At 36.9% G+C, this 24,244-nt stretch overlaps 1 protein-coding gene across 1 annotated transcript in view; it reads left to right on the top strand.

Moving 5' to 3' along the window:
- unc13c (unc-13 homolog C (C. elegans)) overlaps window positions 1–16,140 on the top strand; it is a 141,785-nt gene extending 125,645 nt beyond the window's left edge. The window contains exons 31-33 of the mRNA XM_088640914.1: window positions 11,747–11,839; window positions 12,625–12,784; window positions 14,764–16,140. Of these exons, the coding sequence (XP_088497040.1) occupies window positions 11,747–11,839; window positions 12,625–12,784; window positions 14,764–15,049 (539 nt within the window). The 3' untranslated portion in view covers window positions 15,050–16,140. The remainder of the gene's footprint in view (window positions 1–11,746; window positions 11,840–12,624; window positions 12,785–14,763) is intronic.
- The last annotated feature ends 8,104 nt before the right edge of the window (window positions 16,141–24,244 follow it).

The following is a 24,244-nucleotide window of genomic DNA, read 5'->3' on the forward strand; positions in this document are numbered from 1 at the left end:
GTTTTAAAGATCACTCTTGATACCTTCATAGTGGAAGTACCCACTGGGACAAATGCCCCTTTTTTAATTTTACATTAAAATGATATTGTGAGCTTCTCTTGCTGCAAAGTGCAGGAGAGTTTCAATTTGCAACCCGCTAAAAAGGTTATGAAGGTTTCAAAACATCAGCACTTGCATCTTGTTGCAATGTAGTCCGTTTTCTGTTAAGATTGTTTTCAGATCAGCTGTGACAGGAATGAGAAGTTTCAGGGATATGATCAGAGAAGGGACACTATGTGTGTGCCATTGGCATCAGCTATTTATTTGAGTTGAGCTAAAAGAATATTAACAATCTTAATAGCCCTTTTTCCGGTTAGTCCTATAAAGAAGGATATACTGTATACAGAATAGATAAAAGCAGTGTACAGTAAATATAAAAACTTAATCCTGATCTTAATGCACTGTATATTCCTTTTTTAACAGTTTATTAAAGGGGAGTGAATACTTTTGCCTTTGTCTGTGCATTTCAATTCAAACACAGCTTGTTTGACCTGTGAAGCTATACAGTACGTTAAATACTGTAGAGCTGCAGTGTGTTGTGTGTTGTGCATTACATTTTATGACTTAAAGATCCATCTGGATTAATTCCTTGAAGTACAGTGCTTTGTGAAATTAATACGATGAACTGTGGCTGTTTTATTCAAGCCAGAAAGAGGTGAAGCATCCTGGTTTTACTTTCAGTCCTAGAGTGCTGTCTGCTTGGAGTATGTATGTTTTTCTTACGTTTGTGTGGGGTTTTGATGGGTGAATAGTTTCCTCCCGCAGTCCAAAGACATACTGGTAGGTTCATAGGTTTCTGGAAAAATTGTCCCTGGTGTGACAATTTGTGTGCGTGTCTATACTGTATCTCTGTCTATGTGTGCTCGGTGATGGACTATTGTCCTGACAGGGTATGTCCTGCCTGGTATCTGTTGCTTCCTGAGATAGGATCCGGCTCCCCTGCAACCCTGAAGTGGATTAAGTGGTTAGAAAATGGATAGATGGATTGAAAATGGAAAATAGTTTGTTAAACCTGAAAGCAAACACATAAACAATGAATAGTTAAGACCAGGAGGTAGGCATTTAAGGTAATGCATTCCTTTGGATTAAGAACTGCATGCTATTTGCATGGAAATACATGCATTAAGAATGCAAAGGCTATTCTATAAAGCAGGCTTAGGATGAAGGATACATCATTTGGTGACGTTTTCACACATTACTTTCTGATCAGTTGTATTAATTTAGAGTAGTGTTACATTTAAGCAATAGATTCTTGTGTCAATACAAAATTGCAGTTTAAACATAAATTTACCATAAATGCTTCATGTACCTGAATAAAATATCTCTAAAAATGTAAAAATGTTTTAGTTTTTAATCATATCCTGCGTAAAATATTTTTTTCACAGTGCTACAATCTATTTGACCCAATGGTGCAACACATTAGGATACAGGCTTAGAAATAAAAGGATTTTCTCTGACAAATGTGTATGTGTGTATGCCAAAATTTACACATCCAAATCCATTGAACTGTTAGATATGAGAATACATACATTTTCACAAATCTTTCTACATTAGTCTAATGCTATTGCTTCCAGTACTTTGCTTCCTGTGGAGCATGGCATTTTCAAATCTGTCTCACAGATGTTTGCTGGTGTCATTGTGACCAGTCGTCCATATCAAAATCCTGAAGAGAGCTTCAATATTAATGGCAACTTAGGCAGGTTGGAAAAGGCTGAGATTCCATTTCATTTTTTTAGTGATAGTACTGCAATCCAGTCTTTGATCGAATTAAAGAAAGTTCTGCTGGCGTGCAAGGCAGTGGAACCTGATAGAACTCTGTATTTTTCTCCCCATCACTAAAGCTGAACATTTTCTCTTTCAGTCAGTATACACTATTGATTCTGTCTCTGCAAAATAGATTACATTTATTGGTGCCAAACTGCACTGCTAATCCCTGCAGCTGTGTCTTGGGAAGAGGTTTCTAAAATAAACAACATACATTAGGACCTCTTGCCCTTCAAAGTTTTTGTGTGAGCGGGAGCTGATACTGCATTAAAGTTCATTGCTTTATTGTAACTAATCAGTGTTTAAAGAGGATATGTTAACTTAGCTTCTTCACATACCTTAGCAAAGATGATAGTATTGAGAAATGTAGAATGAACAGATGTTCCTACAGGCGCCAGGCCATAAGCAGCCTTAACTGGTGATCAATAACATGAGAATTCCCATCATTCAGCTCCCCCCTGCCCAGCACTTATGCCAAGCATGTCAAATCCTGGTCCTGGAGGGCTGATAAATTTTCAGGTTTTTATTTCAACTCAGCTCCCACCAAGCTCAACCAGATGGCTACTGTCTTAACTGGATCTGTTTAAGTGTTTGTTCGAGCTCTTCAGGTGCTGTTGCTCTAAGGAGACCTACAGTATAAAACCTGCAGACGCACTGACCCTCTTGGAGCAGGTCTGGATGCACTTGACGTAAGCCGAATGCATAAGTGCCAAGCTGCAGCCAGCAAATGGCATAGCCAGTCTGAATAACAACCTCCACGCAATCTGCAATCCAAGAGCACAGGCTCTTGCCATATCAGCCACTCATGAGTCCTGATTCGGAAGCCTCTCTAGAAGCTCCTGCCATTGCTGTCAGTGAATGAGTTTCTGCTATTTCTCCTCCACAGTGAACATTCATAAAAAATAAACAGACGCAAGCACCCTCAGAGGAGACAAATGAATATCATTATGGGTTACTGCAGATAATTAATAGGCAGACGTTGCTTTTTTTCTGATTGTTACCCTTGTTATGTTAAGAACAATTTAACTTTCATGCATTTTTGATAAGACACCTCTCACAGTTGCTCTTGAATACAAGTCCCTTGATCCCACTGCAATAATCATTGTTTTCGTTTCGTCTCCACTGTATTGCCTTCTTCCTGACACGTCCTTCAGACTGACTACAGCTGTGACAAAAACTCATCCGTGTGCTGCGGCTGCAGCTGCTTTTATTAATGCAAAATGTGGCAGCACAGTATCCACAACCGCTGCAGCTCTCTATTCCTGCAGCTTGCCCTTTTCACTGATGATATTACCGTAGGGCATTCCAAGGCCTTGTATTCTGTGCTTGTGAGATCTGGGGTTGACCCCGTTAAAACTTGATTACTTTGTTTATTTAATAGAAAATCCACCCTTAAATATGGTTTTGTCCTGATCTAAAGGCAGCAGGATAACAAAAACATTGCTGATGGTATAGAGAAGGGTATCTGAATCCATGCAAGCTAAAGCAAGTTGAGCACAGCCCTCAGTGTAGTCTGGCTTCAAGCTCTTCAGTCATCTTCTGTGCAGCCGGGTGGAACCTTATTCAGTAGAGACGCAAGATATATTGGACTGTAGTATATACCAGCCAATAAAAAAAAACGGAAACATTCTGTCATAAAAACTGAAACTTGCTGTCTGCCTTCCGGATCATTAAGTTTAGTAGATGGTTAATTAATTAATCATCATCTGTGCTTCCGTGCTTTTTCTATAATGAACATTTTCCTTTAGTGCCGTTTTGCATCTCCTTTGGTACCGCAGCTCTTCAGGTCTTTAACTGAGAGCTTTATACATCACTGACTCAAAACTATAATGATGCCCCCTGTTGCTTTGTCATGCACGTGCATATTCTACACGAAATAAAGAAAAACTTGTATTTTAATTATGATAACAGTGGATTTATTACCTACAGTTCACGTTGTGACATGTTCCGCTGTTATTGTATATAAAAGACACTTCAAGCTGTATCGAAGAGAAGCCTTAGATTTGCATTATTATTTACGAAGCTTTGTTTTATACAGTATATACAGTATATAGTCCCAATGCCATATGCTGTATACAGTAATGGCTCAAAACGTGTTTTGCTTACTAGCGTTTCAATTAAAGATGCAATCACAGTTACAGTAACTGGATAACTGGAGTTCCTAGTTACAATCAGAATCATTAGAAGCAATGGAAGACAAAAATAGTATTTGTTCGAATTTCTCTGTTAAGCTCAATCTTATCATAGTTTTATTTTTTATGGTTATTTTCTGTATTTATGGTTTTTCACCTAGTTCTCTATTGCAAACCATAGGTGGTGTATACAGTATGCTGCAAGATTGAATTGATTTAATTTGATGATGTTTTGTAGAATCATTCTTCATGTCAGCTACTGACTGTGTTTCACAGGTGCAATTAGTAACATACTGCACATACAGTAACATCAGACATGCTTCTTCTGACTTTTTCATATGCTTGTTTTTTTGTAAAGAAAGCACTCTATGCAAAGGTCAATATTCGTATATACAAATATATTAATCAGTAATAATGTAATCATTTAGGTGCAATTCTAGATATAAAATGAATTGACATCACAGAAGGTTATTGATCCCACTAACTTTATAGATAAGCAGGATGCCAAAGCGTTCAGCAGATACAGTCTGGTTTCACCAGGTGAGTGGAGCTCATCAGCGCTGTGTAGCCTTGTCTTGCCTCTTTTTTGTAGCGATTGTTTCCTTCATTTCAACTAGCAGGTCTATCCATCACTAAGGATGAATGTGCTCAATAGACTGTAGCCGGGCTTCAAGCAAGACTGTATTTCATGTTTTTTCTCCACTTTATAAACAGAACACATTGTTAAATAGGTTCAGGTGTTAGATTCCTTTTTAAATTATCTTAAATTATTTACTCACTAGACATTTAAATTAGCCAAAATGATCTGACATCAAGTCAAGTTAGAAAAAATATCAGCAGATAATGTTTAGTTTAGGAAACAACCTATATTACACCTAATAGATTAGTAACTGTCTTTTCTGGAGATGTACGAGATGTCAATACCTACAGTATAGTATGTCGATACAGTATCCATGATTGCTTTATATTTATGGCAGTTACATGGGCTTTGGAATTGAACATTAGAAATGACTACCATATATATTATTAATATATTTCTATATAATTTACAAACTTGAAAATATTATTCATCATTCTCTGCAAAAGCATGTGTGCAAAAAACAAATACTCTCCACTGCAGCTCTGTCGCCTGCTACAGTGGGAGTTGGGTGCCTTAGCTTTTAACCTCTCAGTGGAATAACACTCTTATTGAGGACAAAATTCTGTACTTATTAACATGATGACTTTGAGGTCCTGTCTGTGACTGAAAATGTTGCTCTGCCTGCTAAAGCCATCAGCAGCATGTGGAAAGAGTGGGGGCCTTTCTGAGTTTATTTTTGTTTTGTTGCATGATGACAAATAAGACAGTCAAGTAACCTTCATACGAATTGCAGGGAAAGCCAAGCAGGGATCAATAGAAAAGAATCATACTGAATAAAACAAGAGATGTGAAAAAGATTCAAGGATTTATTCACTTTAATCAAGATGGAGCTAGTCTTAAAATGTTTTATCATCAATAACATTGGAATAGTTCCTTTTGAGTTCACAATCGCCTTATATCTTAATTTACAAACGAAAACACACTGAGCAGCTTCTATCAAGTGATACCAGATATCAAGTTGGGGAGTGCATTAGCATACAGGCAAAGAAGGAACAAATAGATGTTAATTCCACACTGAAGAACAGATGGATAAATAACATGTTTTATCAGCGGAAATCAGTAGAACTCACACCTGAAGTTATTTTTATCTTTTTGCACTATGGTTATTTCTGTGAATTTCATAAACTTGCAAGGGAATGCGCATGTTGTTCTCTTTAGGTGGGTGGAAGAGAGAACTCCTCATGAAGAAGACAGGGGAAAAGAGGCCCAACAGATTACTCATTACAAGAAATAAAAAGCGCACAAAAATGAAAGTCTTGAAGAATAACTGTAAATCTGTGGAATAACGTTCTCTAATGGTACATGCCTAGACTTGCACAATGGATTATGTTTTCTTAAAGGACATTTAAAAAGCACTGTTCTTTAAATGTCACTTCATAGTTTTTAGTGATTCAGTTTTCTTATCCAGTAAATTTAATGAGCATCCACAGTTTTTTAAATGACTTGTGGGGTTCTGTGAGGATGAAGGATATGATTACATTAGTAGCCATATTTTTTATTTTAGTAATCAAGAATTGAAAACATTACAAAATACATTATGAGTACTTTTCAATTATAATAAAAATGGTCATTTTAGAAGGGAAGAAAACTTGTAAAGCTTACAGAGCCCCACCGCAAGCATGTCTTCCCACTTCATCTGCGAAGTGGGAGAGATGCGTGAAGGCATTTTTTATTTTTAGTTCTGTAGCACAGCAGTGACTAAAATAAAACAGGCAGGCACATTCAGCAAAGCTGAAGTGAAGAATTTAAAGGAAAACAGTAAAAGAGAAGAGTTTTCTGTCTCAGTTATTGTTTTGGTGGCATTTTCTTTCCACTACAATTATGAGGTAAATACTTTTGAAATACTGTAGCTGAATTAGAAAATGTGCCAATTACTGTACATGAATCAAATATGTAATAATAATAATAATAATAATAATAATAATAATAATAATAATAATTACATTTATATAGCGCTTTTTCTGGACACTAAAGCGCTTTACAGGCAATGGGGACTCCCCTCCACCACCACCAATGTGCAGCATCCACCTGGATGATGCGACGGCAGCCATAGTGCGCCAGAACGCTCACCACACATCAGCTATCAGTGGGGAGGAGAGCAGAGTAATTAAGCCAATTTATAGAGGGGGATTGTTAGGAGGCCATGATTGATAAAGGCCGATGGGAAATTTGGCCAGGACGCCGGGGTACACCCCTACTCTTTTCGAGAAACACCCTGGGATTTTTAATGACCACAGAGAGTCAGGACCTCCGTTTTACGTCTCATCCGAAGGACGGATTACTCTCTGCGCAAAAACACTCTCTCCAAAAAAAGGCACACATCTTTTCTTGCTCCTCACCCTCCACCCTGACTGCACCCTGGTTCATACTTCACACTGAAATATTAAGCATGCTCTCCCTTTATATTCAGCAGGTCATTTTATATTAGAATTTAACAGAAAGTAGAGTTAAACAGAGTTTAAATTTGTGTCAAATGCATTACAGCAACAGAAATAATAATACTATGAGATGTGGATTTGTATAAAACTGAGCATTAACAAAAGCATTATTTAGCTTCACACCCAGTATAATTTTCTGTTGTTCATGGTTCTCCTTACTGCAGGTAATTATTTATTAGCAGGTAATTAAGAAGATGTCTCTAGATGTCTCCATCTTAAATGTCTATATTTTTTCACATATAAATTTACAACTATTGTAAGTGACTACTGAAGTGCTTTGAAGAATCTGTATACAATGGCTAACACCTGACTATTGTCAACATATCGAGTTCTCAGAGCTCTGAAGCAAGGAGAAGTTCCTGAGATATAAGATCTGAGATTCCGTGATCCAAGCACCTATAAAATTTACCTCGGTTAACCGTGGTTAATTAAGTTCTGGGTAAATGGTTAAGTGTCATTCGACAGTCCAGGCAACATCATAAAACAGAAAGATAGGGAGAGAAAGCGAAAAAAGACAGACAGCAGGGACTTCAAGGGACAGAAAGGCATAAGCTTTAACTGTAGGTCGAATCCTCTTTATTTTAGACGGAAGCTTTCTCTTTTGGTCTTTGTAGGCATTATATCAGAATTGAATGCTTGGTAGCAGTCTGGGGTTTTTCTATATGGTCAGGACATACAGTAGGCTTCTTGGATGCCTTGTCTGTAATCATGTAACTTGTGTGTTGTATGTTTTACTGTATGTAGTTTAGTGTGTGTACTTTGTTAATAAACCCAGTGTACTTGAATTATTATTCATTTTTATCAAAGCTGTGCCACAGAACAAAGTACTTTTACCGACCACTCACATATATTCTTGGAAAAATCTTCACAAGTTGGGAGCTATGATTATTTAATTGACTTATTGATTAATCTGCTCATGTATTTCTGATATTTCTTTGTTTCATAACCCCAAATTGTAGCAATATATTTGTATGATGTTTTATATTTGAGTATTAGTGGGGCTAAAATTAAGCTCTGAAATGTTTCAGACCTACTTTGTAAAATACAAAGATAAAACTACATGCAGTTATAAGTATTCCTTAATTGATGGTAGGAATTGATTCTCAACTCTTCTTTCCATTGGCTTTTGAAATATTATGTATTGGCAAAATTCAGTTATTCAGGTGTTCATGAATAACACCTCTGTTTATCAGAGGAATTCTTATTGCTGTGTTTATTTCCACAATAGCTTTAAATATAATAGTATATCAAACCATGTCAACAGTGACAGTAAAAAAACGCTCTGTTAAATTGCGTTAATCATGCATTAACTGTAAACAACACCCCTTAGAGGTTGAGCTTTTAAAACTGTTCAGTTACCGTGTGTGTTCAGACCATCTGCAGTGAGAAATGAGACATGGGCTTTAAGAACCACGTCAGAGGGATCACTGAATATGACGTTTCTTAAAAATCCTTGTTTTGTGCTAACCAGAGCCAATAAAAATCCATAGCTCCTTGCGCAATATATATTAATCCCCCATGTAACCCCTCTAAAATGGAGCATCCAGCAAAGCCTCATAAACTCATAAACAACATGTGGCAAGCTGGTCTTTGAGGAGACTGTAATGACAGCATACCTGCCACTAAAGGCTGCAGAAGGCCTTTTTTATTTGTAAATAGACTCACCGGGTGATGATTAGTTGATTAATTTGTATATTGGTGATGGTGATTGTAAATGCACATTTTCCTACAGCCGTGATGACTGTGTTTGGTGCATTAAAGGCCTCACAGAGTTGGTAGGTGGTGGTAGACTGGGGAGGCAGCTGAAAAGTTGTTTTGTTTGTATAACCAGCAAGATCTCAAAAATGAAGCCTCCTGCACTGTCCTGTGTTTTTTATATGTTAAGATTCCCTGAAAAACTTTAATGAAGGGTGAGGTCTGTCACACAACATTTGATTTGATTGGAGAGTTTTGCTTCATTGATTTGTACACCATGTGAAATACATGAAAAAACTTTTGATACTTTGTCATTTATTACATTTTGTGTAACCATATGTATCACTCAAAACATTATACAATCTGTCCTCAATAAGATATTTTTGGTAATTAAGAGTGTAATATACAGTATGCCTTCTTCTTAACACCTAAATTAATCCATTACCACAGTGGGAAGGCAAAATGAATGAGACAATCTAGTTATGGAAAATAAAATAAAATTGATTTTAATGGTCTGCAATTTTATAAAAGTAAAAATAGCAATATTGAAGTAAAACTTATAACTTATAACTTATTGAAGTATAGCGTATTTACTATATGCCGTGATGGTAGTATGCTATAGCAAAGGTGAAATAAGGTTGCACCCTGTCTCCATGCCACAAATCTGTTAGGGGTAAGGCACTGTCAACTGGACAAGAACAGGAGATCCCTGACTTCTCTTGGTGTTGTTGTTGTTGTTGTTGTTGTTGTTGTTTCTTTCTGTAAGGAAGACAGGTGCCACATCCAATTAGTCACAGAACACATTACTGTAATTAGATTTAATGTTGCTACAGTGGCCGGAAGCAATTCGGTGTGCTTAAGAAAAGCTCCAGGAAGAAAATTAGTAAAGGAAAATAGAAGTTCTAAAACAGATTGCATCCTTGACCCCCGCCAATGCCGAGGCATTCGAAGGTAGTGGCATTATGTTATGGTTTAGGTTAGAAAGCAGTTACTTGGTTCTAGGAACTACAGTGTCACATTGGTCTCCCATGGTAAATATACTGTACCATTCATACTATTTATAAGTTAAGTTTAATTTGAAAACATTTAATGGAAATGACCTTAAATTGAAAACCACAGGGAACCTCACATAGCCACTTTATATAATCTCTAATAAAATTTAAGAATTTAAATTTGACTTGTCTGCAATAAGTACCCTATCACAGATGTTGTACAGTGTTTGTATTTTTTCTACTACCAGTTATAGTTTATTAGAGACCCAGTTTATCTGTGTTCTTGTACTTTCATCGTTTTTTTAGTCAAGGACTAATATTTGCCACTTAATAAATAATATAATTTGTAGTACTTAAGTAAAAAGTGAATGAATGAATTATGAATAATGAATTATTATCAGCTAGAAATGAATACTAATACAAAGGAAAATCTCTGTTTTCATTTGTATAGTCACTTGATTTTTAGTAGTTGTCGCATATTTCTTTAATATTTGCTGTGTTTCCTTAAGCTGCCTCATTCACACCAGCACCTATACTAGTGTTTTGCTACCAGCAGTGATAATGTGCATATACATGTACAGTATATCATCACAAATTGGACAATGTTCTCCTATAAACTACATCTGAGCACCAATGAATGAGACTATCATTTGTAAAACTGAATGTTTCTGTCAAGTCATTCCTGAATGCAGTCAGCTGATACTTAGTCTTCAGGGCTGCTACAATCTAGGTTATTTCAAAACATATAATTCTTCATTCATGTAATGTATAATTTTCTTTCTTTACAAAGTAAGGATACAATGTCAGTAGCTTAAAAGTGTTGTCTGCTATCCACCATTCCCAAAATGATTAATTTTGTAGATTTTTTTTCCATCTAATCAGAGACTGTTATCATGAGTTAGAAAGTGTGCTGATTCATTATCTTCAGATTAATGAGAAGTCTTTTGGCAGACATTAGACAATGTGAGTATCTTACAGTTCATCGCCACTAAGTGAGAGTTTGATTCTGTTTGTTCATATTTTCTCTTGTGCTACTGTATATCATGTTTGGCATTCAGGCATTCAGCTATTCATACTGAAATGCTCTGACATAACCACTGGGAACAGTAAATGAGTGCTTCCAGATAAATTGCAGATCAGAGCAGAAATTAATATTAATGCAACACAACTGTTAAGATTGCTTTAATTTTTTTGGCATCCTGGTATAAACTGCTATAAATACCCAGCAGTTTTTAACAAAACAAAGCCCATTTAAGCTGTGCAGTTTGCAGGCCTTGATGAGTGGCAAGGAATTAGAAGAATTTCAATTAAAAAGATACAAATAAAATGGAACTTTTTTATGCAGTATGTTATCCTGGTATGTACTGTTTTGAAGCATGATACAGATTTATTTTCAGTAGCTGAACAGGGACAGGAATTTGAACTGCTGAAAGTATTTTTCATTGTAGCAAAATACAGTGTCCTAAACGTAATGATGTTTGTCACCATCCGAGAAAGATGGATAACCTTAAGAGAATTCCATTCTCTTCTTGCACTAAAATTCTGTTTGGTTTTACTGACAGCATTTCAGAAAAACATTTTAGTTCAGAGCTATGAAAGATAAAGACGCACAACTCCAAATACAATGTTATTGAATTCTTAGTCACCTAGAGTGGGTACTACTCAGATTTCAATAAAATGTGACCTTCAGTATTCTTCTATTTTTGTATTTTTTGAGCGAGTCTGTTTAACCTTCTTATGGGGTGATCATAATTAAAACTCTTCGCAATGCTTTATTATTTTGCAGCTTCAAAAACAATTCAAAATGGAGCAAGACATGTTGTATCACAAGTCAATACAATTCAAAGTAAGGTCAACATGTAGAGGTTAAGATGATTTTAAAGCTTTGCTGGTAATACAGATAAAATGTCTTAATCTGATGTATTACGATTTTCATTTTTAATCTTTAGCTGGACTGGTAGATATGTTTTCTGTAAAGAGCATTTTGGTTTATTGATTATTAAATTCTGTGTTTTATTTAGTTCACTTCTGTTTTGTATCATTCAGGACACTCATCTAATGGATCAGTGGGAGAAGTGTCAGTTAATGTGGATCTGATAACACACCCAGGAACTGGAGAGCACAGGGTCACTGTGAAAAGTAAGATCTTTCAAATGTTTTTTTTTAATTTGTTTGTATTTGGAGTCTGTCAGAAATGTTGTGTTAAAGCTGGGATTGGGTTAAAACTAGGATGTTACTTTTGTCTTTAATTCTGACCTGTTCGATCCCCTCATATATGCTGAGCAAATTGTTCAATATATAAAATATATTGACAATATATAAATACACAATAGTACAATATACTACAATACATACTACGATATATACATCTTGAACATCACAAATAAAACACCAAAACAAAGTATATAATACTGTATATACTGTACAGTATATCAGTCTTCCTTTTAATAGCCAAAGTTAAGAGTAAAAAAAAAACAGAATGTTTTTCAGTGAAGTATCACAGATTTTTTGCTCTCATTAGAAAATTCCAATGACAATGAACAAAGTTTTAATCCTCTTATTTGCTGATTATGTGCCTGTTCATTTTCTGCTTTTAGGTTGGGCCCATTTCTCCAGGAAGCTCATTTGTCTTTAAATAGGGCCATTAAGAAGAAGAATATACCTGAACATTTTTTTCATCAAGAGAAATGACTAATGAATCAGTATGCTATGTTAAAAAATGCATTAAAATACACATTTCTCCTTCTTTCCAGCGTCTCTCTCTATCCCAGGGTAGGGCTGCAGTCTTGTTCCTTGGAACATGAAAACTGCTATTCCAAGACCACAGATGAGCCATGTCAAGCCTGTACAAGCCACTGTATTAACATGTTAATGATCCAAAACAGTCCTGGGTCCTTACACACTGCTGTGTGTCTTCCCTCTAGTTGTAGCAGTGAATGACCTGAATTGGCAGACCAACGCCATGTTCCGCCCCTTTGTGGAGGTCAGTGCCGTGGGTCCCAACCTCAGCGACAGAAAACGGAGATTCGGCACAAAGACAAAAAGCAACACTTGGTCCCCGAAATACAACGAAACATTCCAGTTGTAAGTTGAACACTCTTAACGTTCTTTTTTTTTTAAAAAAAAGATGGAGTTATTGGATCTCTGTGATGGCAGAATGTAAATCATGAACCTTTCTTATGAGACACACAGTTCAGCACAGAGGCATTAGCTCTGCTTTTTTCAGACATCACCTCGTACGTAAGAGAAACAGCAATGCTGTCACCTGATCTCGACAAAACCTCAGAAAGTAAGCAAGGCTGGTCAGTACCTTACACAAACCACATTCCTTCTTGTGGTACGAGTAAGTGCTTTTGTTTTTCTACCAGAATTCCCAAAACAGTGCCACAGTATGATAACTGGTATGCAGCAGGAGGCTCAGGTTCCTTCATTTGAGACATTTAACTGAAGGAAACTTGAAACCTGGAAATTTAATGAAAATGAGGCCTGACTCCTTTGTCATTCGAGATCTCATGGTACAGTTCGTAAGAGTAGTGTTAATCCTGCTCTCCTGGTTAAATTCCACTTTGGGTTTGTACAATCTGGTCTCCATAAAGTTCCTTTTTAATTCAACTGGTGTCCCACTTTCTCACCTGAACAGCTGTGCTGATTGACTGTTACATATCACCTGGGTGTGGGCTGTGCTTCAGTGGCGGAAGTATTAAGAGCTTCAGTCCCAGATATAGTCGATATATAGTTGATAGCAATGAATTGTATTCACAAATGCTATTCCAAAATTAGGTAAGAAAACAGGAGATTTACAGGTTACTGTGAAAATTGTAAATGATTGTGTGCGCATGAACTAAACCGTGACAATAACTTGCATGGTGAACTTGCATTTCACCGTACCTGAATTTTTCTAATTTCTGAAATATTTGTCATTTTCTTGCCTGCTTTCTGATCGACCTCTAACATGTCGTATTATGATTAGGGATCGTAGAAACCTGTTTGATGTAGGAAAATTGCTTTTTCAGTGACAAGATTTGATTTTACTAAAACTGTAAAAAGATAAGATTCCTTTTCTGAATGTCAGTGAACCAATTTCCTTTACTCTTCACTGTAAGTAGTATTGTCACTTTTGTATTGTGAGATTATAAATCTGAGTGTTAACAGGTACAAACAGTTCTCTGCACAGTTCCACTACTGCTGATGAGTTGTATCATTTGCCTTCTTGTGAAGAGCTTGACATGCATGTCAAGACCATGCAGTCACTTATTTTGTTGTATAAAGCAAATCATTGGCAAATTGAGCCTTTGTGTTGTTGCTTCTGTGATAAAGACTGTACTGTAAAGGTGGGCATAGTCCACACAAAAAGACCTGGAGACTGCTATCACAATAGTATGTTTTTATGTACTGTTTAATAGATAAGTGCGAATTCTCCCATTTGTAACAAATAAATTCTGTCAATTATTCAGTAATATCACTATTATAAAATAACGCACACAATATTTTTAATAGGGCTGCACAATGGCTCAGTGGTTAACTTCCTCGCAGTGCTGGGACTCTGGGTTCAATTCCCGGAGTGCTGTCTGCTTGGAGTTTGTACTGTATATTCTCCCCGTATTAGCCTGGGTTTCCGCCTGGTGTTGTGGTTTCCTCCCACATTCCAAAGACATACTGGTATGTTAATTGGTTTCTGGGAAAAAAGTGACCCTGGTGTGTGTTTCTGCATCTGTGTGTGTGCCCTGCGATGGACTGGCATCATTGCGCCCATTGCTTGTTGGGATAGGCTCTGGCTCACCCATGACTTTGTGTTGGATAAATCATTTAGAAAAAGAGTAGATATTTTAAAAAGGTGAATGTAGATTTTATGACATGGTAAACTAGGATTCCTGATTTTGACACAGCATACTAAAACAATAAGGAACATGTGGTAGCGTCTTCCAATATTCTATACTTCCTCGCCAACATTGTAACATATCTGAGCTTATCGCTTTCCGGAGGGAAACTAAGATTGTTTCTGAATTTGTAGATTAGACTGTGGTGTTTTCAGTTATATTTCCCATTTCCTTCTAATCACACAGCATTCTGAGCAATGAGGACGGGCCAGAGGCCTACGAGTTGCATCTCTCTGTGAAGGATTATTGCTTCGCCAGAGAAGACCGTATTATAGGAATGACAGTTATCCAATTAAAAGACTTCGCAGAAAAAGGAAGCTCTGCATCCTGGTATCCTTTGGTGAAGAGCATCAGCATGGATGAGACTGGATTAACCATTCTGAGAATACTCTCCCAGAGGACCAATGATGAAGTGGCCAAAGAGTTTGTACGCCTCAAGTCAGATTCACGGTCTACTGAAGAAACTACCTGAAGGGCGTGATAAGCAGCATCTGACTTGGAGAGAATGGACAGGAGGGGTTGTTCTGTTTGTTTAGTGCATGTGTATAAACATCTGTTGGAATGTCGATTTGGAATATGTACAAGTGTTTACCTATACTTACTATTAAGTACTATATTCTATGAGTTATGTTAAAGAAATATTAAATACCTTTTTGTACTAAATTTAGTCTTTTTGAACAGATAACTGTTCAGATGAAGTGCCATACCAGAAAAAAGACAAAAAAATCAAATGGTGATCTTGGTATCTTTTAAAATTTGCTTGATTATTTTGTTTAGAGTGTAAATCATTCTCTATCCTTGTATTGTTTAATCGTTCAGTCATTTCACTTGCACAGTTGTCTTTCAGTCCCACATGTTACTGTACATATCACCTCTCGTTGGCATGTTCTGTTTTCGGATGTTACCTCCTGGTATATCACAGTGACCATTAGCTTGGGTCTTATTCCACTTCTTTGTACTTTGAGCTGACCTAAACAGAACATTTTCTAATATGGCAATGACTGCTATGTTAACCTATATACTGTAGGTGTTTGTAATTTTATATCTGCTGAAAACAATGAAGACAGCTCTTCTGTGTTACCAGTTTAAAGAGAAAGGGTGGAAACTATTTTTGTCACTGGATTCCAGCCTTTCTGTATTATCACTGTGACAATGAGCTTTGAAGGCAAGCTTACATAACATTGCTGACAGTTTGATATTGTTGTTTCATATATAGAAATATCTTTGTTCCTAAGAAACTGCCAAAGTTATATAAACTGTTTGTACAAAAAAGCAATCCATGATCCATATGAAACAAATATTTGTGCTTTACAACTTTCAATGCTACATAACTGATTGTTGATGAGCTAGTTCTGAGAATCTTCTATTTTTTTTATTAGTGCGAAGCTGTTAACCACTTTGTACATGTTGCTTTACATATTAGTTATATCAGCTTCAGTCATTTAATTTCTGTTCCTTGAAAAGAAAGAATTTAACATTGGGGTAATTATGCAACATTCCTATGTATTGCACTGATGGCGAACTGTATGTCATGTAAATATATTTAGTGAGAAATTCTAAAAAGTCTGTTTTCCTTGCATTTTTAGTCTCACAGTTCATACTTTAAAACATGTGAAAAGAAAACATACAGTACCAGAACTTTTCTTTTTATGTCTGGCAAAGTGTCAGATACTGTATATCTACAGTACTGTATATACTGTATCTGTCCTAAATCAGCTGACCTATATTTTGGAGTAAATACTGTATATTCATGCAGAATGAAATATTTTAAAAATGGGAAATACAAATATAAGCAGAAATACAAGCTGAGGCTATAATAATGCTGTATTACAGGAGTCTATATAAAGCACAGAAATCAAACACAATGTCCCCAAATCTCCTGTTGTAATAAGAGACCTGTGGAAAGGTGCTCCTCACTGCGACAGAAGTTTTTATTTCTCATTCCCATTTTCTCTATTCCCATGTTGTCTGCTTCCCACGGCCCAAAACTGTAGACTATCCAAATTATGGGAAGTCTGTTATCAAGGAGCACTGAAACTGGCTTGTTCTACAATCTCCAGAGCACCTGACCTGGTTTTGAGTGTTTTCTCCCAAGAAATATTTTAACCTTTCATGTCCTACAGAGGAATGCACATCGGATAATCGGACAGAGGCAGTTCATTAGCCTGCATTGATGCACTTCAGCTGCATCATAGCGTTCTGTGCCCTCAATGAAGCTCTCCAGTCTAACACAACTCTACAAATGCGTATTTTACTTCCAAAGATAATAGCTCTAAAAGAACCAAGTCATGCTTCCAGTTTTCTCAACAACAAATACAAAACTGCTGTAAAAGTTGGAATGATTTACTGTTTTATATTAAAATAAAGTAAATAGTAATGATATATTTACTATTTTGCTATCACTGTATTTTCTGTTATGAATATATGCGAGGCTCCTGAGCTATCTAGCTTAAATGCAGTCCAGGGACAGTGAATTTGATTAACTTTAAATTAATGAATTTTGGAGGTTTTAGGGATTTTAAAATAAATATGTGCTGAATGACCTGACATGATTGATTAATAGATTCTAAAAAGCATGGCAGTTTTACATTACAATTCTGAAATCTCTCAAACGTTTTTAACTGTGGACCCAAGAAAAGCATATTGCAGTGCTGTAAATGTGTGGATGTTTTCTTTGTTGCCTTTTGAAGGCTGTTTGTTTAGGCATTGCAAGAGCTGTAAAGCAATGATAACACGAGGTACCTTATGATCGAAACCAAGAAGCACACTGGCGAAGAGAGCAAACAAAGAAAATATAATCTAAGGGCAGACATTCATCTGTAGTTATTAAAAGATAAATTGCCAGAATGTGAAAAAATTGAATGGTTGCTTTTTGTTAAGATGAGAAAAAATATAAATTATTGATTCCATACTCTGTTCATATACTGTACAGCCCATTTTACAATACAGGTTTTTATCTGCAGTCTCACATGAATTGATGGTAGTAACCATGGAAACTAAGTTTGCAGCACTACACCAAGGGTAATCTCCTGTTCATTGACAGGAGTACAGAATTCAATAACCACCATCAGAAAAGATACTGGACATTTTGGGTTTATGATGGACAATCAACCTTTAATTGTGTATATAATAATAATAATAATAATAATAATAAATGCTTACATTGCAATAATAATTGCTTTTCTGGACACTCAGAGTGCTTTACAGGTAATCCCCTCCACCACCACCAATGTGTAGCCCCACCTGGATGATGTGACAACAGCCATAGTGCGCCAGAACGCTCACCACATAGTGGGGAGGAGTAATGAAGCCAATTCATAGATGGGGATTATTAGGAGGCCATGATTGGTAAGGGCCAATTGGAAATTTGGCCAGGACGCCAGGGTTACACCCTACTCTTTTCGAGAAGCACCCTGGGATTTTTAATGACCACAGTGAGTCAGGACCTCGGTTTTACGTCTCATCCGAAGGACAGCACCTGCCTGTTTACAGCATAGTGTTCCTGTCGCTATACTGGGGCATTAGGACCCACATGGACCGCAGGGTGAGCGCCCCCTGCTGGCCCCACTAACACCTCTTCCAGCAGCAACCTTAGTTTTTCCCAGGAGGTCTCCATCCAGGTACTGACCAGGCTCACACCTGCTTAGCTTCAGTGGGTTGCCAGTTGTGAGTTGCAGAGTGATATGGCTGCTGGCTGTTATATGATGTTGTAATCAAAATGCATACCATTACCCTACAGATCTTCAAGTAAACAAATGAGCTCTTAGTTTATTTAATCTTTAACTTTTATGTTGTATCTTTGCTATTATTAACAACACTTTTATATAATAATAATAATAATAATAATAATAATAATAATAACATCAATTTATTAACCCTTTACAATTTCTTGCATTAAGAATGATCTTTTCACATACCCCAGCTTGCTCTCCATGAGACACAAAGGTAGGGAGAGAGCCTGGGGTCAGAGCACATTGTCTGCAAAGTAAGTTACATTGCCATAGACTTTTAATGTTAATATTAGAGCATATTGGTCTAATTATTAAAGGCATGTCTTTATACCATACAAGGGAATGCACCAAATGCATTATTGTATGTATTCAGATTTTTCTTTTGTCATTCAATCATGCTACAGTACATCCAGATTGAAATGAGGGATACATCAAAATAGAAGTGTTCCTTCATTTTACAGTATTCATAAGAAAGTGTCACAGGGAGGGCAGGAGGGGTGCCAGATGAGTTATTTTAACAAAGAACAATGGCTCAGCTGCAATAGCATATAGGTGCAAAGGGGTGGTTTATTAGGACAGTGCTCCCCACAACCAACAAAACAATTATATATTGTGGAAAAATAACGAAATAGAACAAATATACACAAAAGAATAAACCCTTCCTCTGAGAATTTTTAACCAGCTCTCCCTTAGCCTAGCGAATGAGCCTCCTAAATAAATACAGTATCGCCCTGCCCCCTTGGACCGTACCACTGTTACATTAAAATTATTGAGCTGCATTTCTCACAATAAACTTATTTACAGCCGTAATGATCCATTCATTCTTTTACACAATAGAATATACAGAATGTACCAAAAAATAAACATCCGTGAACAAAACATTTAACTCATTTTAACTGTATCTGTAAAAATGGTACTTCCTATACCTGATGTGCGCATGCACCGCTCAGCGTTTACGCTACAAAGCCAAGCTGAAAAGGAGGTTCGGTTTTGGACTAATGAGGCCACCATACTCAGAAGTCAAGGTGCCGAGGACTGACAGTGACCACAAGAAGGAAAGAGAAGACTGACGGACAGAGCGCTCTCTCATACAGCTAAGTACGAATAAACAGAAAGCATAACGAAATCCTTCAGAGTTTGTGTTTGTGTCTGATTTTCTACGAATAACGGGAATTAATTTCGAAGTAAAATGAATGTTTTCCGTGTATGGAATGGGAAACTGCTAGCCGAGCCCCGAGTGTGCACCCTCATGAGCTACAGTAGCTAGCCTAGCAGACAGGAAAATGGATGCGTGAACGTGTGTAACTTAAGTGGGATAACATTTGTTGGGTACTGTACTGTCTGTGGGCGGTGACAGAGATCCTTCTGTCACAGGAAGCACTTACATTATTACAAAATAATGGTTTCAAGTTCAACATACTGTAGAAATTTGATATTGATGATAGAAATGATTGTCAGGTAAAGGAATATTTCTGTACATTGAAATTCCACTTTTAAAGGACAAATGGTATTTAATTTATAAAGGATGTTGGAATTCTAAACATTTATGTGTTAAACGAAAGTAGTGAAATATATATCTTTTAGAGTTTTAACTTAAATCCTTAAAGAAAAATAAATGTTTCTAGCAATGTAGAAAGAGAATTCAAAATGTACTGTGCTCCAGTAAACAAATGTTGACAGGCAAGAGGCATTCCTGTACACTTCTTATTTTCCTTTTTGATAGTAAGACTGCTTTGAAATTGAAATCTCCATTCTGGACAACATCGATTTTGGCGGGGGGTCCTTCACTCCTGGATGCTCCAATTCATTTCACATGCTAATCCACATCGATTTATTTCAGTAGTTTGGTCAAACCCTAGTCAAGGAATAGGTAACTCCAAAGAATAATCCTTGATTGAGGAACGTGGCAAGCTCATGGGGATTCAAATGTTATGTAAACACTACATGCGGTAAATGGAATTCCATGATGAGCAGGGAAAAGTGTGCTAATCCATGGAATTGCTTGAAAGTGTTTAGGGTGGCACGTTGGTGCAGTAGTTAGCATTGCTGCCTTACAATGCTGGGGCCCTGGGTTCGTTTCTGGATTCACTGTGCAATCTGAAAAGATTGAATGTTCTCCCCGTGTTTGTGTGCGTTTCCTCCCACAATCCAAAAACACATTGGTAGGTTAGTTGGCTTCTGGGAAAATAAGCCCTGGAGTGAGTGTGTGTGCCTGTCTCAGTGTGTGACCTGCGATGGGCCACAGTCCTGTCCTGTCCTGTCCTGTCTGTTGCTTGCTGGGGTAGCAGCAGGTAGGCAGGTTTCGGCTCCCCCGCAACCCTGAATTGGATGAAAATGGAAGGATGTTTTGTATTGAAGCTGGCTGAGGTAATATTAGCACTTTCTTGTTAGAGCTTCAAAAAAATGTTGTGGCCACCAGTGGCAAGTCATTTACTGTCAATTTGGATCATAAATAACCCATAAATTAGCCAGAGGGGATGGCTAAGGTTAGTGTATTTGGTAGTAGAGAGGTTTGAAGGAACTGAATGAAGGGAAAGCTCAAGGTGTGATAAGTGCAATGGAGAAGAGAGGTGACGCAGTGTACAGAGGAAGTTACTGAAAGATGACTTCTGAAAAGGTGTAGAACTGATGTTGGAGGTCCTAAATTTCTGTAAAGGGTTAAACAAACAAACAAGCAAGCAAGCATCATGCACTTAGAAATTGTTACAGGTTACAAATCTATTACACTCAGATTTGAAGCACCTTTATAATGTTCACCATGGACACATTACAAATGAGTGGGTAAGGAAAGATTTGGACTCCCAAGTGGAACCCCGAAGATGAGTAGTGATGATGATAGAGTACAGTCTGCAGAATACTATAGAGGAATCCTAAAAGAATCATGAGGTCAGGGGTCCACAAACTATGGGTAGTCTGGGGCCAGTGAAAAGTTTGCGTTTGAGTGACGCAGGAGGTGTTAGAACTTGCATAAGAATGGAAGGAAGTGGTGAGAATTGTCTTAGCAAAACAAGACAAAACCAGGTTTGTGGCAAGGAGGTGCAAAAATCGAGGATTAACCTTAGAGACCTAAAGGAGGGAAGATGTGTAAGTATTCTCCATGCTGAAGGGAACACGAGTCAAAGTTGAAAGAGCTCTAGTAGGGGTCGTACCAATGAGTAGAAGCCAACCAAAAAATGAAGGACAGAGGGGAATTTGTAAATAAGGATCCACCAGAGGGTTTCTGAAAGTTGTTGAGAGTGGGCTGGTCAAAAGCAAGATGGACTGTGAAATAGCACCTTACTAGTACACCCTACAAGACAGCCAAGGTTTATAGTCAATGTTAACATTTCATCTGGCTGTTTTGATGAGCCAAAAGCAGGTGGAGCAGAACTAGATCCCCTGCAGAGAATCCACCGAATTGAGGCTGGTATGAGAAAGTGAAAAAGGAATCTGGGGCACTGAGGAAGACTTGCGGAGACTTGGGTGACTGCACCACTGGAGCCAAGGGTGGGGCAGCTGGGGGCCACAGCACCAGTTGGACGCCAACTGGGGAAGAAGGGAAGACAACCCATCATCTCTGAGCTATGGGGGATGGGCTCCATGGAGAGGTGGCAAGGGTGAAAAAGAAGCCTGGACCCAATGCAGAATGTGCCGTGAGCTCATTTGCAGAGGTGGCAAGCTTCAAATGTGAAAACAACCATGCAGGTGAGTCAGCAAGACAGAGGTGTGACTTGCTCCCAAATTGTTTTAAAATCTTTGAAGGTTTGAAATGCAAGGGAAAGAATTTGATCTCCTGGAGTGATGAACAAAGATGTCAGCCTTATGCAGGCTTTTCCACACTTGCTGAGTGTCCGTCTATCATGTTGTTTAAGATCAATAGGCTCTTTCTTTAGTTGCAGTGAGGGGAAGAATGCAGTGATTTCCTTTTGCAGTGTTTAAAGAAAGAAAAAGCAGAGCCGCATCATTTATGGGCTTTCACATATTCAAGGTCTACAGTTTTACTGTTAAAATTAAAGAAAATAGCAAATGAACACTGATTGCATGTTGATATGTGCACTACATTTGTGAGTAATCAGTTTGGTCACTTTCTTCAGGGCAACTCTTCAGGGGGTTCAGATTTTGTATAAACACTGTCTAGTTGTTATTTTATTTTGACCTTATTTAGAAAGAAAGTGCCCATGTAATTCATGTTGGGATTCAGTGATTCCAGGCCACTGCTCGTTTTCCAACACAATATGTTCTTAGTGAGATTTCCAATTTAAAATGTGAACTTACTAATAATTGTGTGTCGCTAGTGGGTTTATACATAGTGCAGTATTTCTCTTGTTATTTAATGCAATTTGATTCATTCTCCTCCTAGAAATTCAATATTAGATAAAGACATAAAAGAGTATTTGTGTGATGGAATCTATTTACATTAATCTGTTATGAAGAAGAATTAATACTAAAAGGCCAGAGTCTCATTTTCTAAAACAAACACAATACTTTGATTCAAAAAGCAATTTGATGCTTTCGGTTCCAATAATTTAGCTGAGTTTTGATTCTTAACTCGGCCCAATAAATAATTTTATAAATAAGAGTATATGTTACTAAAAGAAATAGCTCAATGTTTTTATTCTCTCAAGAGTATTTAACCTAAATGCTAACCTGAATGTGTTTTCATTTAAAATCTAAGGGCGTGTATCATTTATCGGTTGGCTTATGACACCTTATCAATAGCCATATACATTAGATCTGATGCAAAGCTTTTCTTTGTCTGAGATTAATTGTAATAATGCAAAATATGAAGAATACTGAATTCCCAGGTTTCTTCAGGTTTTCCAAATGAAGTGATCTTGACAGGATATGGTAAGAGTCACTTCACTATATCTGCTATGAAGATGCAATGCAGTTTATTACTCCTACACTCTGTTTTATTTTTTCTTGTTTTTAAATTCTCCTACCCAACAGTAATAAAATCTACTTGAAGATATTTTGATTTTGCTTTCAGAGCATAAAATCGACATTTACTCAGATAAGACCAGACTTAGTTTACTTGTCGGAATCAATCAACATTTTTTTGGGTGCAGTTTTCTCCTGACATATACAGTATTATTGCTCCAAAGAGGCACGTGCAATTAAAACACGCTTATGGAAGAAACATCCTATCCTAATATTGGATGTTAAAACTGACTGAATCATGTCATGTTAAGGGAAAGTGGGCAGAGTTCAAATCTTAGTATGAAATTATATCAGTCACTTAGTTGCTAATAAATCTATCGCTAAATTGAACTGCACTACTTGTTGTGTTACAGAGTTATTCTACTTTTTCATGTGTTTAGAAATAATTCAGACTATATACATATCATATTTATACTGTACATTTCTGAATAAATATAATGAAACACTAGCCAGTATGATTAAATGAAATAGCTCAGGACTTTTGGACTTATGTACAGTATAAGAATGTACTTTTACATTTCATCAAGTTGAGAGTTAATGGGTTAAACTTAAATTCAAAGGATTGACAAAAGTACAAACAAAATCCCATTTAGAATAAGATTAAATTGTTTTAGTTTTTTTTAAATAAAACTGATTTTCTTATGTCATAACTTAGACATCATTTTTTTTAACAAAAATCTATGTGTGTGTGTAAGTAACATTCAGTATACATCCTAATTTATGTGTGGAGAACTGTAACTGAAAGTGCCTTTAGCTTGAAAATCCAAGTACGTTATTTTCAATATGTATAATCTACAATGAAAACTAAAGAAATGTGCCTGAAGTTCAGTATTGAATGTATAAATAGAAAGTGTCAAATTCCGATTGAACACAGCAAAGAACATTGCTCTAACATAGCTAAACAAATCTGCCAAATAATATCCATAAAAAGAGTCTATACTCTTGCCACATACTGTATTATTCTTTTCATCTGAAATACAAGGTTGATTAGTACTGTACATGTGGAGAAGACTTTC

Source organism: Lepisosteus platostomus, chromosome 7 (genome assembly GCF_059453375.1).
Source record: "Lepisosteus platostomus isolate fLepPlt1 chromosome 7, fLepPlt1.hap1, whole genome shotgun sequence".
In the NCBI taxonomy this organism is placed as follows: Eukaryota; Metazoa; Chordata; class Actinopteri; order Semionotiformes; family Lepisosteidae; genus Lepisosteus; species Lepisosteus platostomus.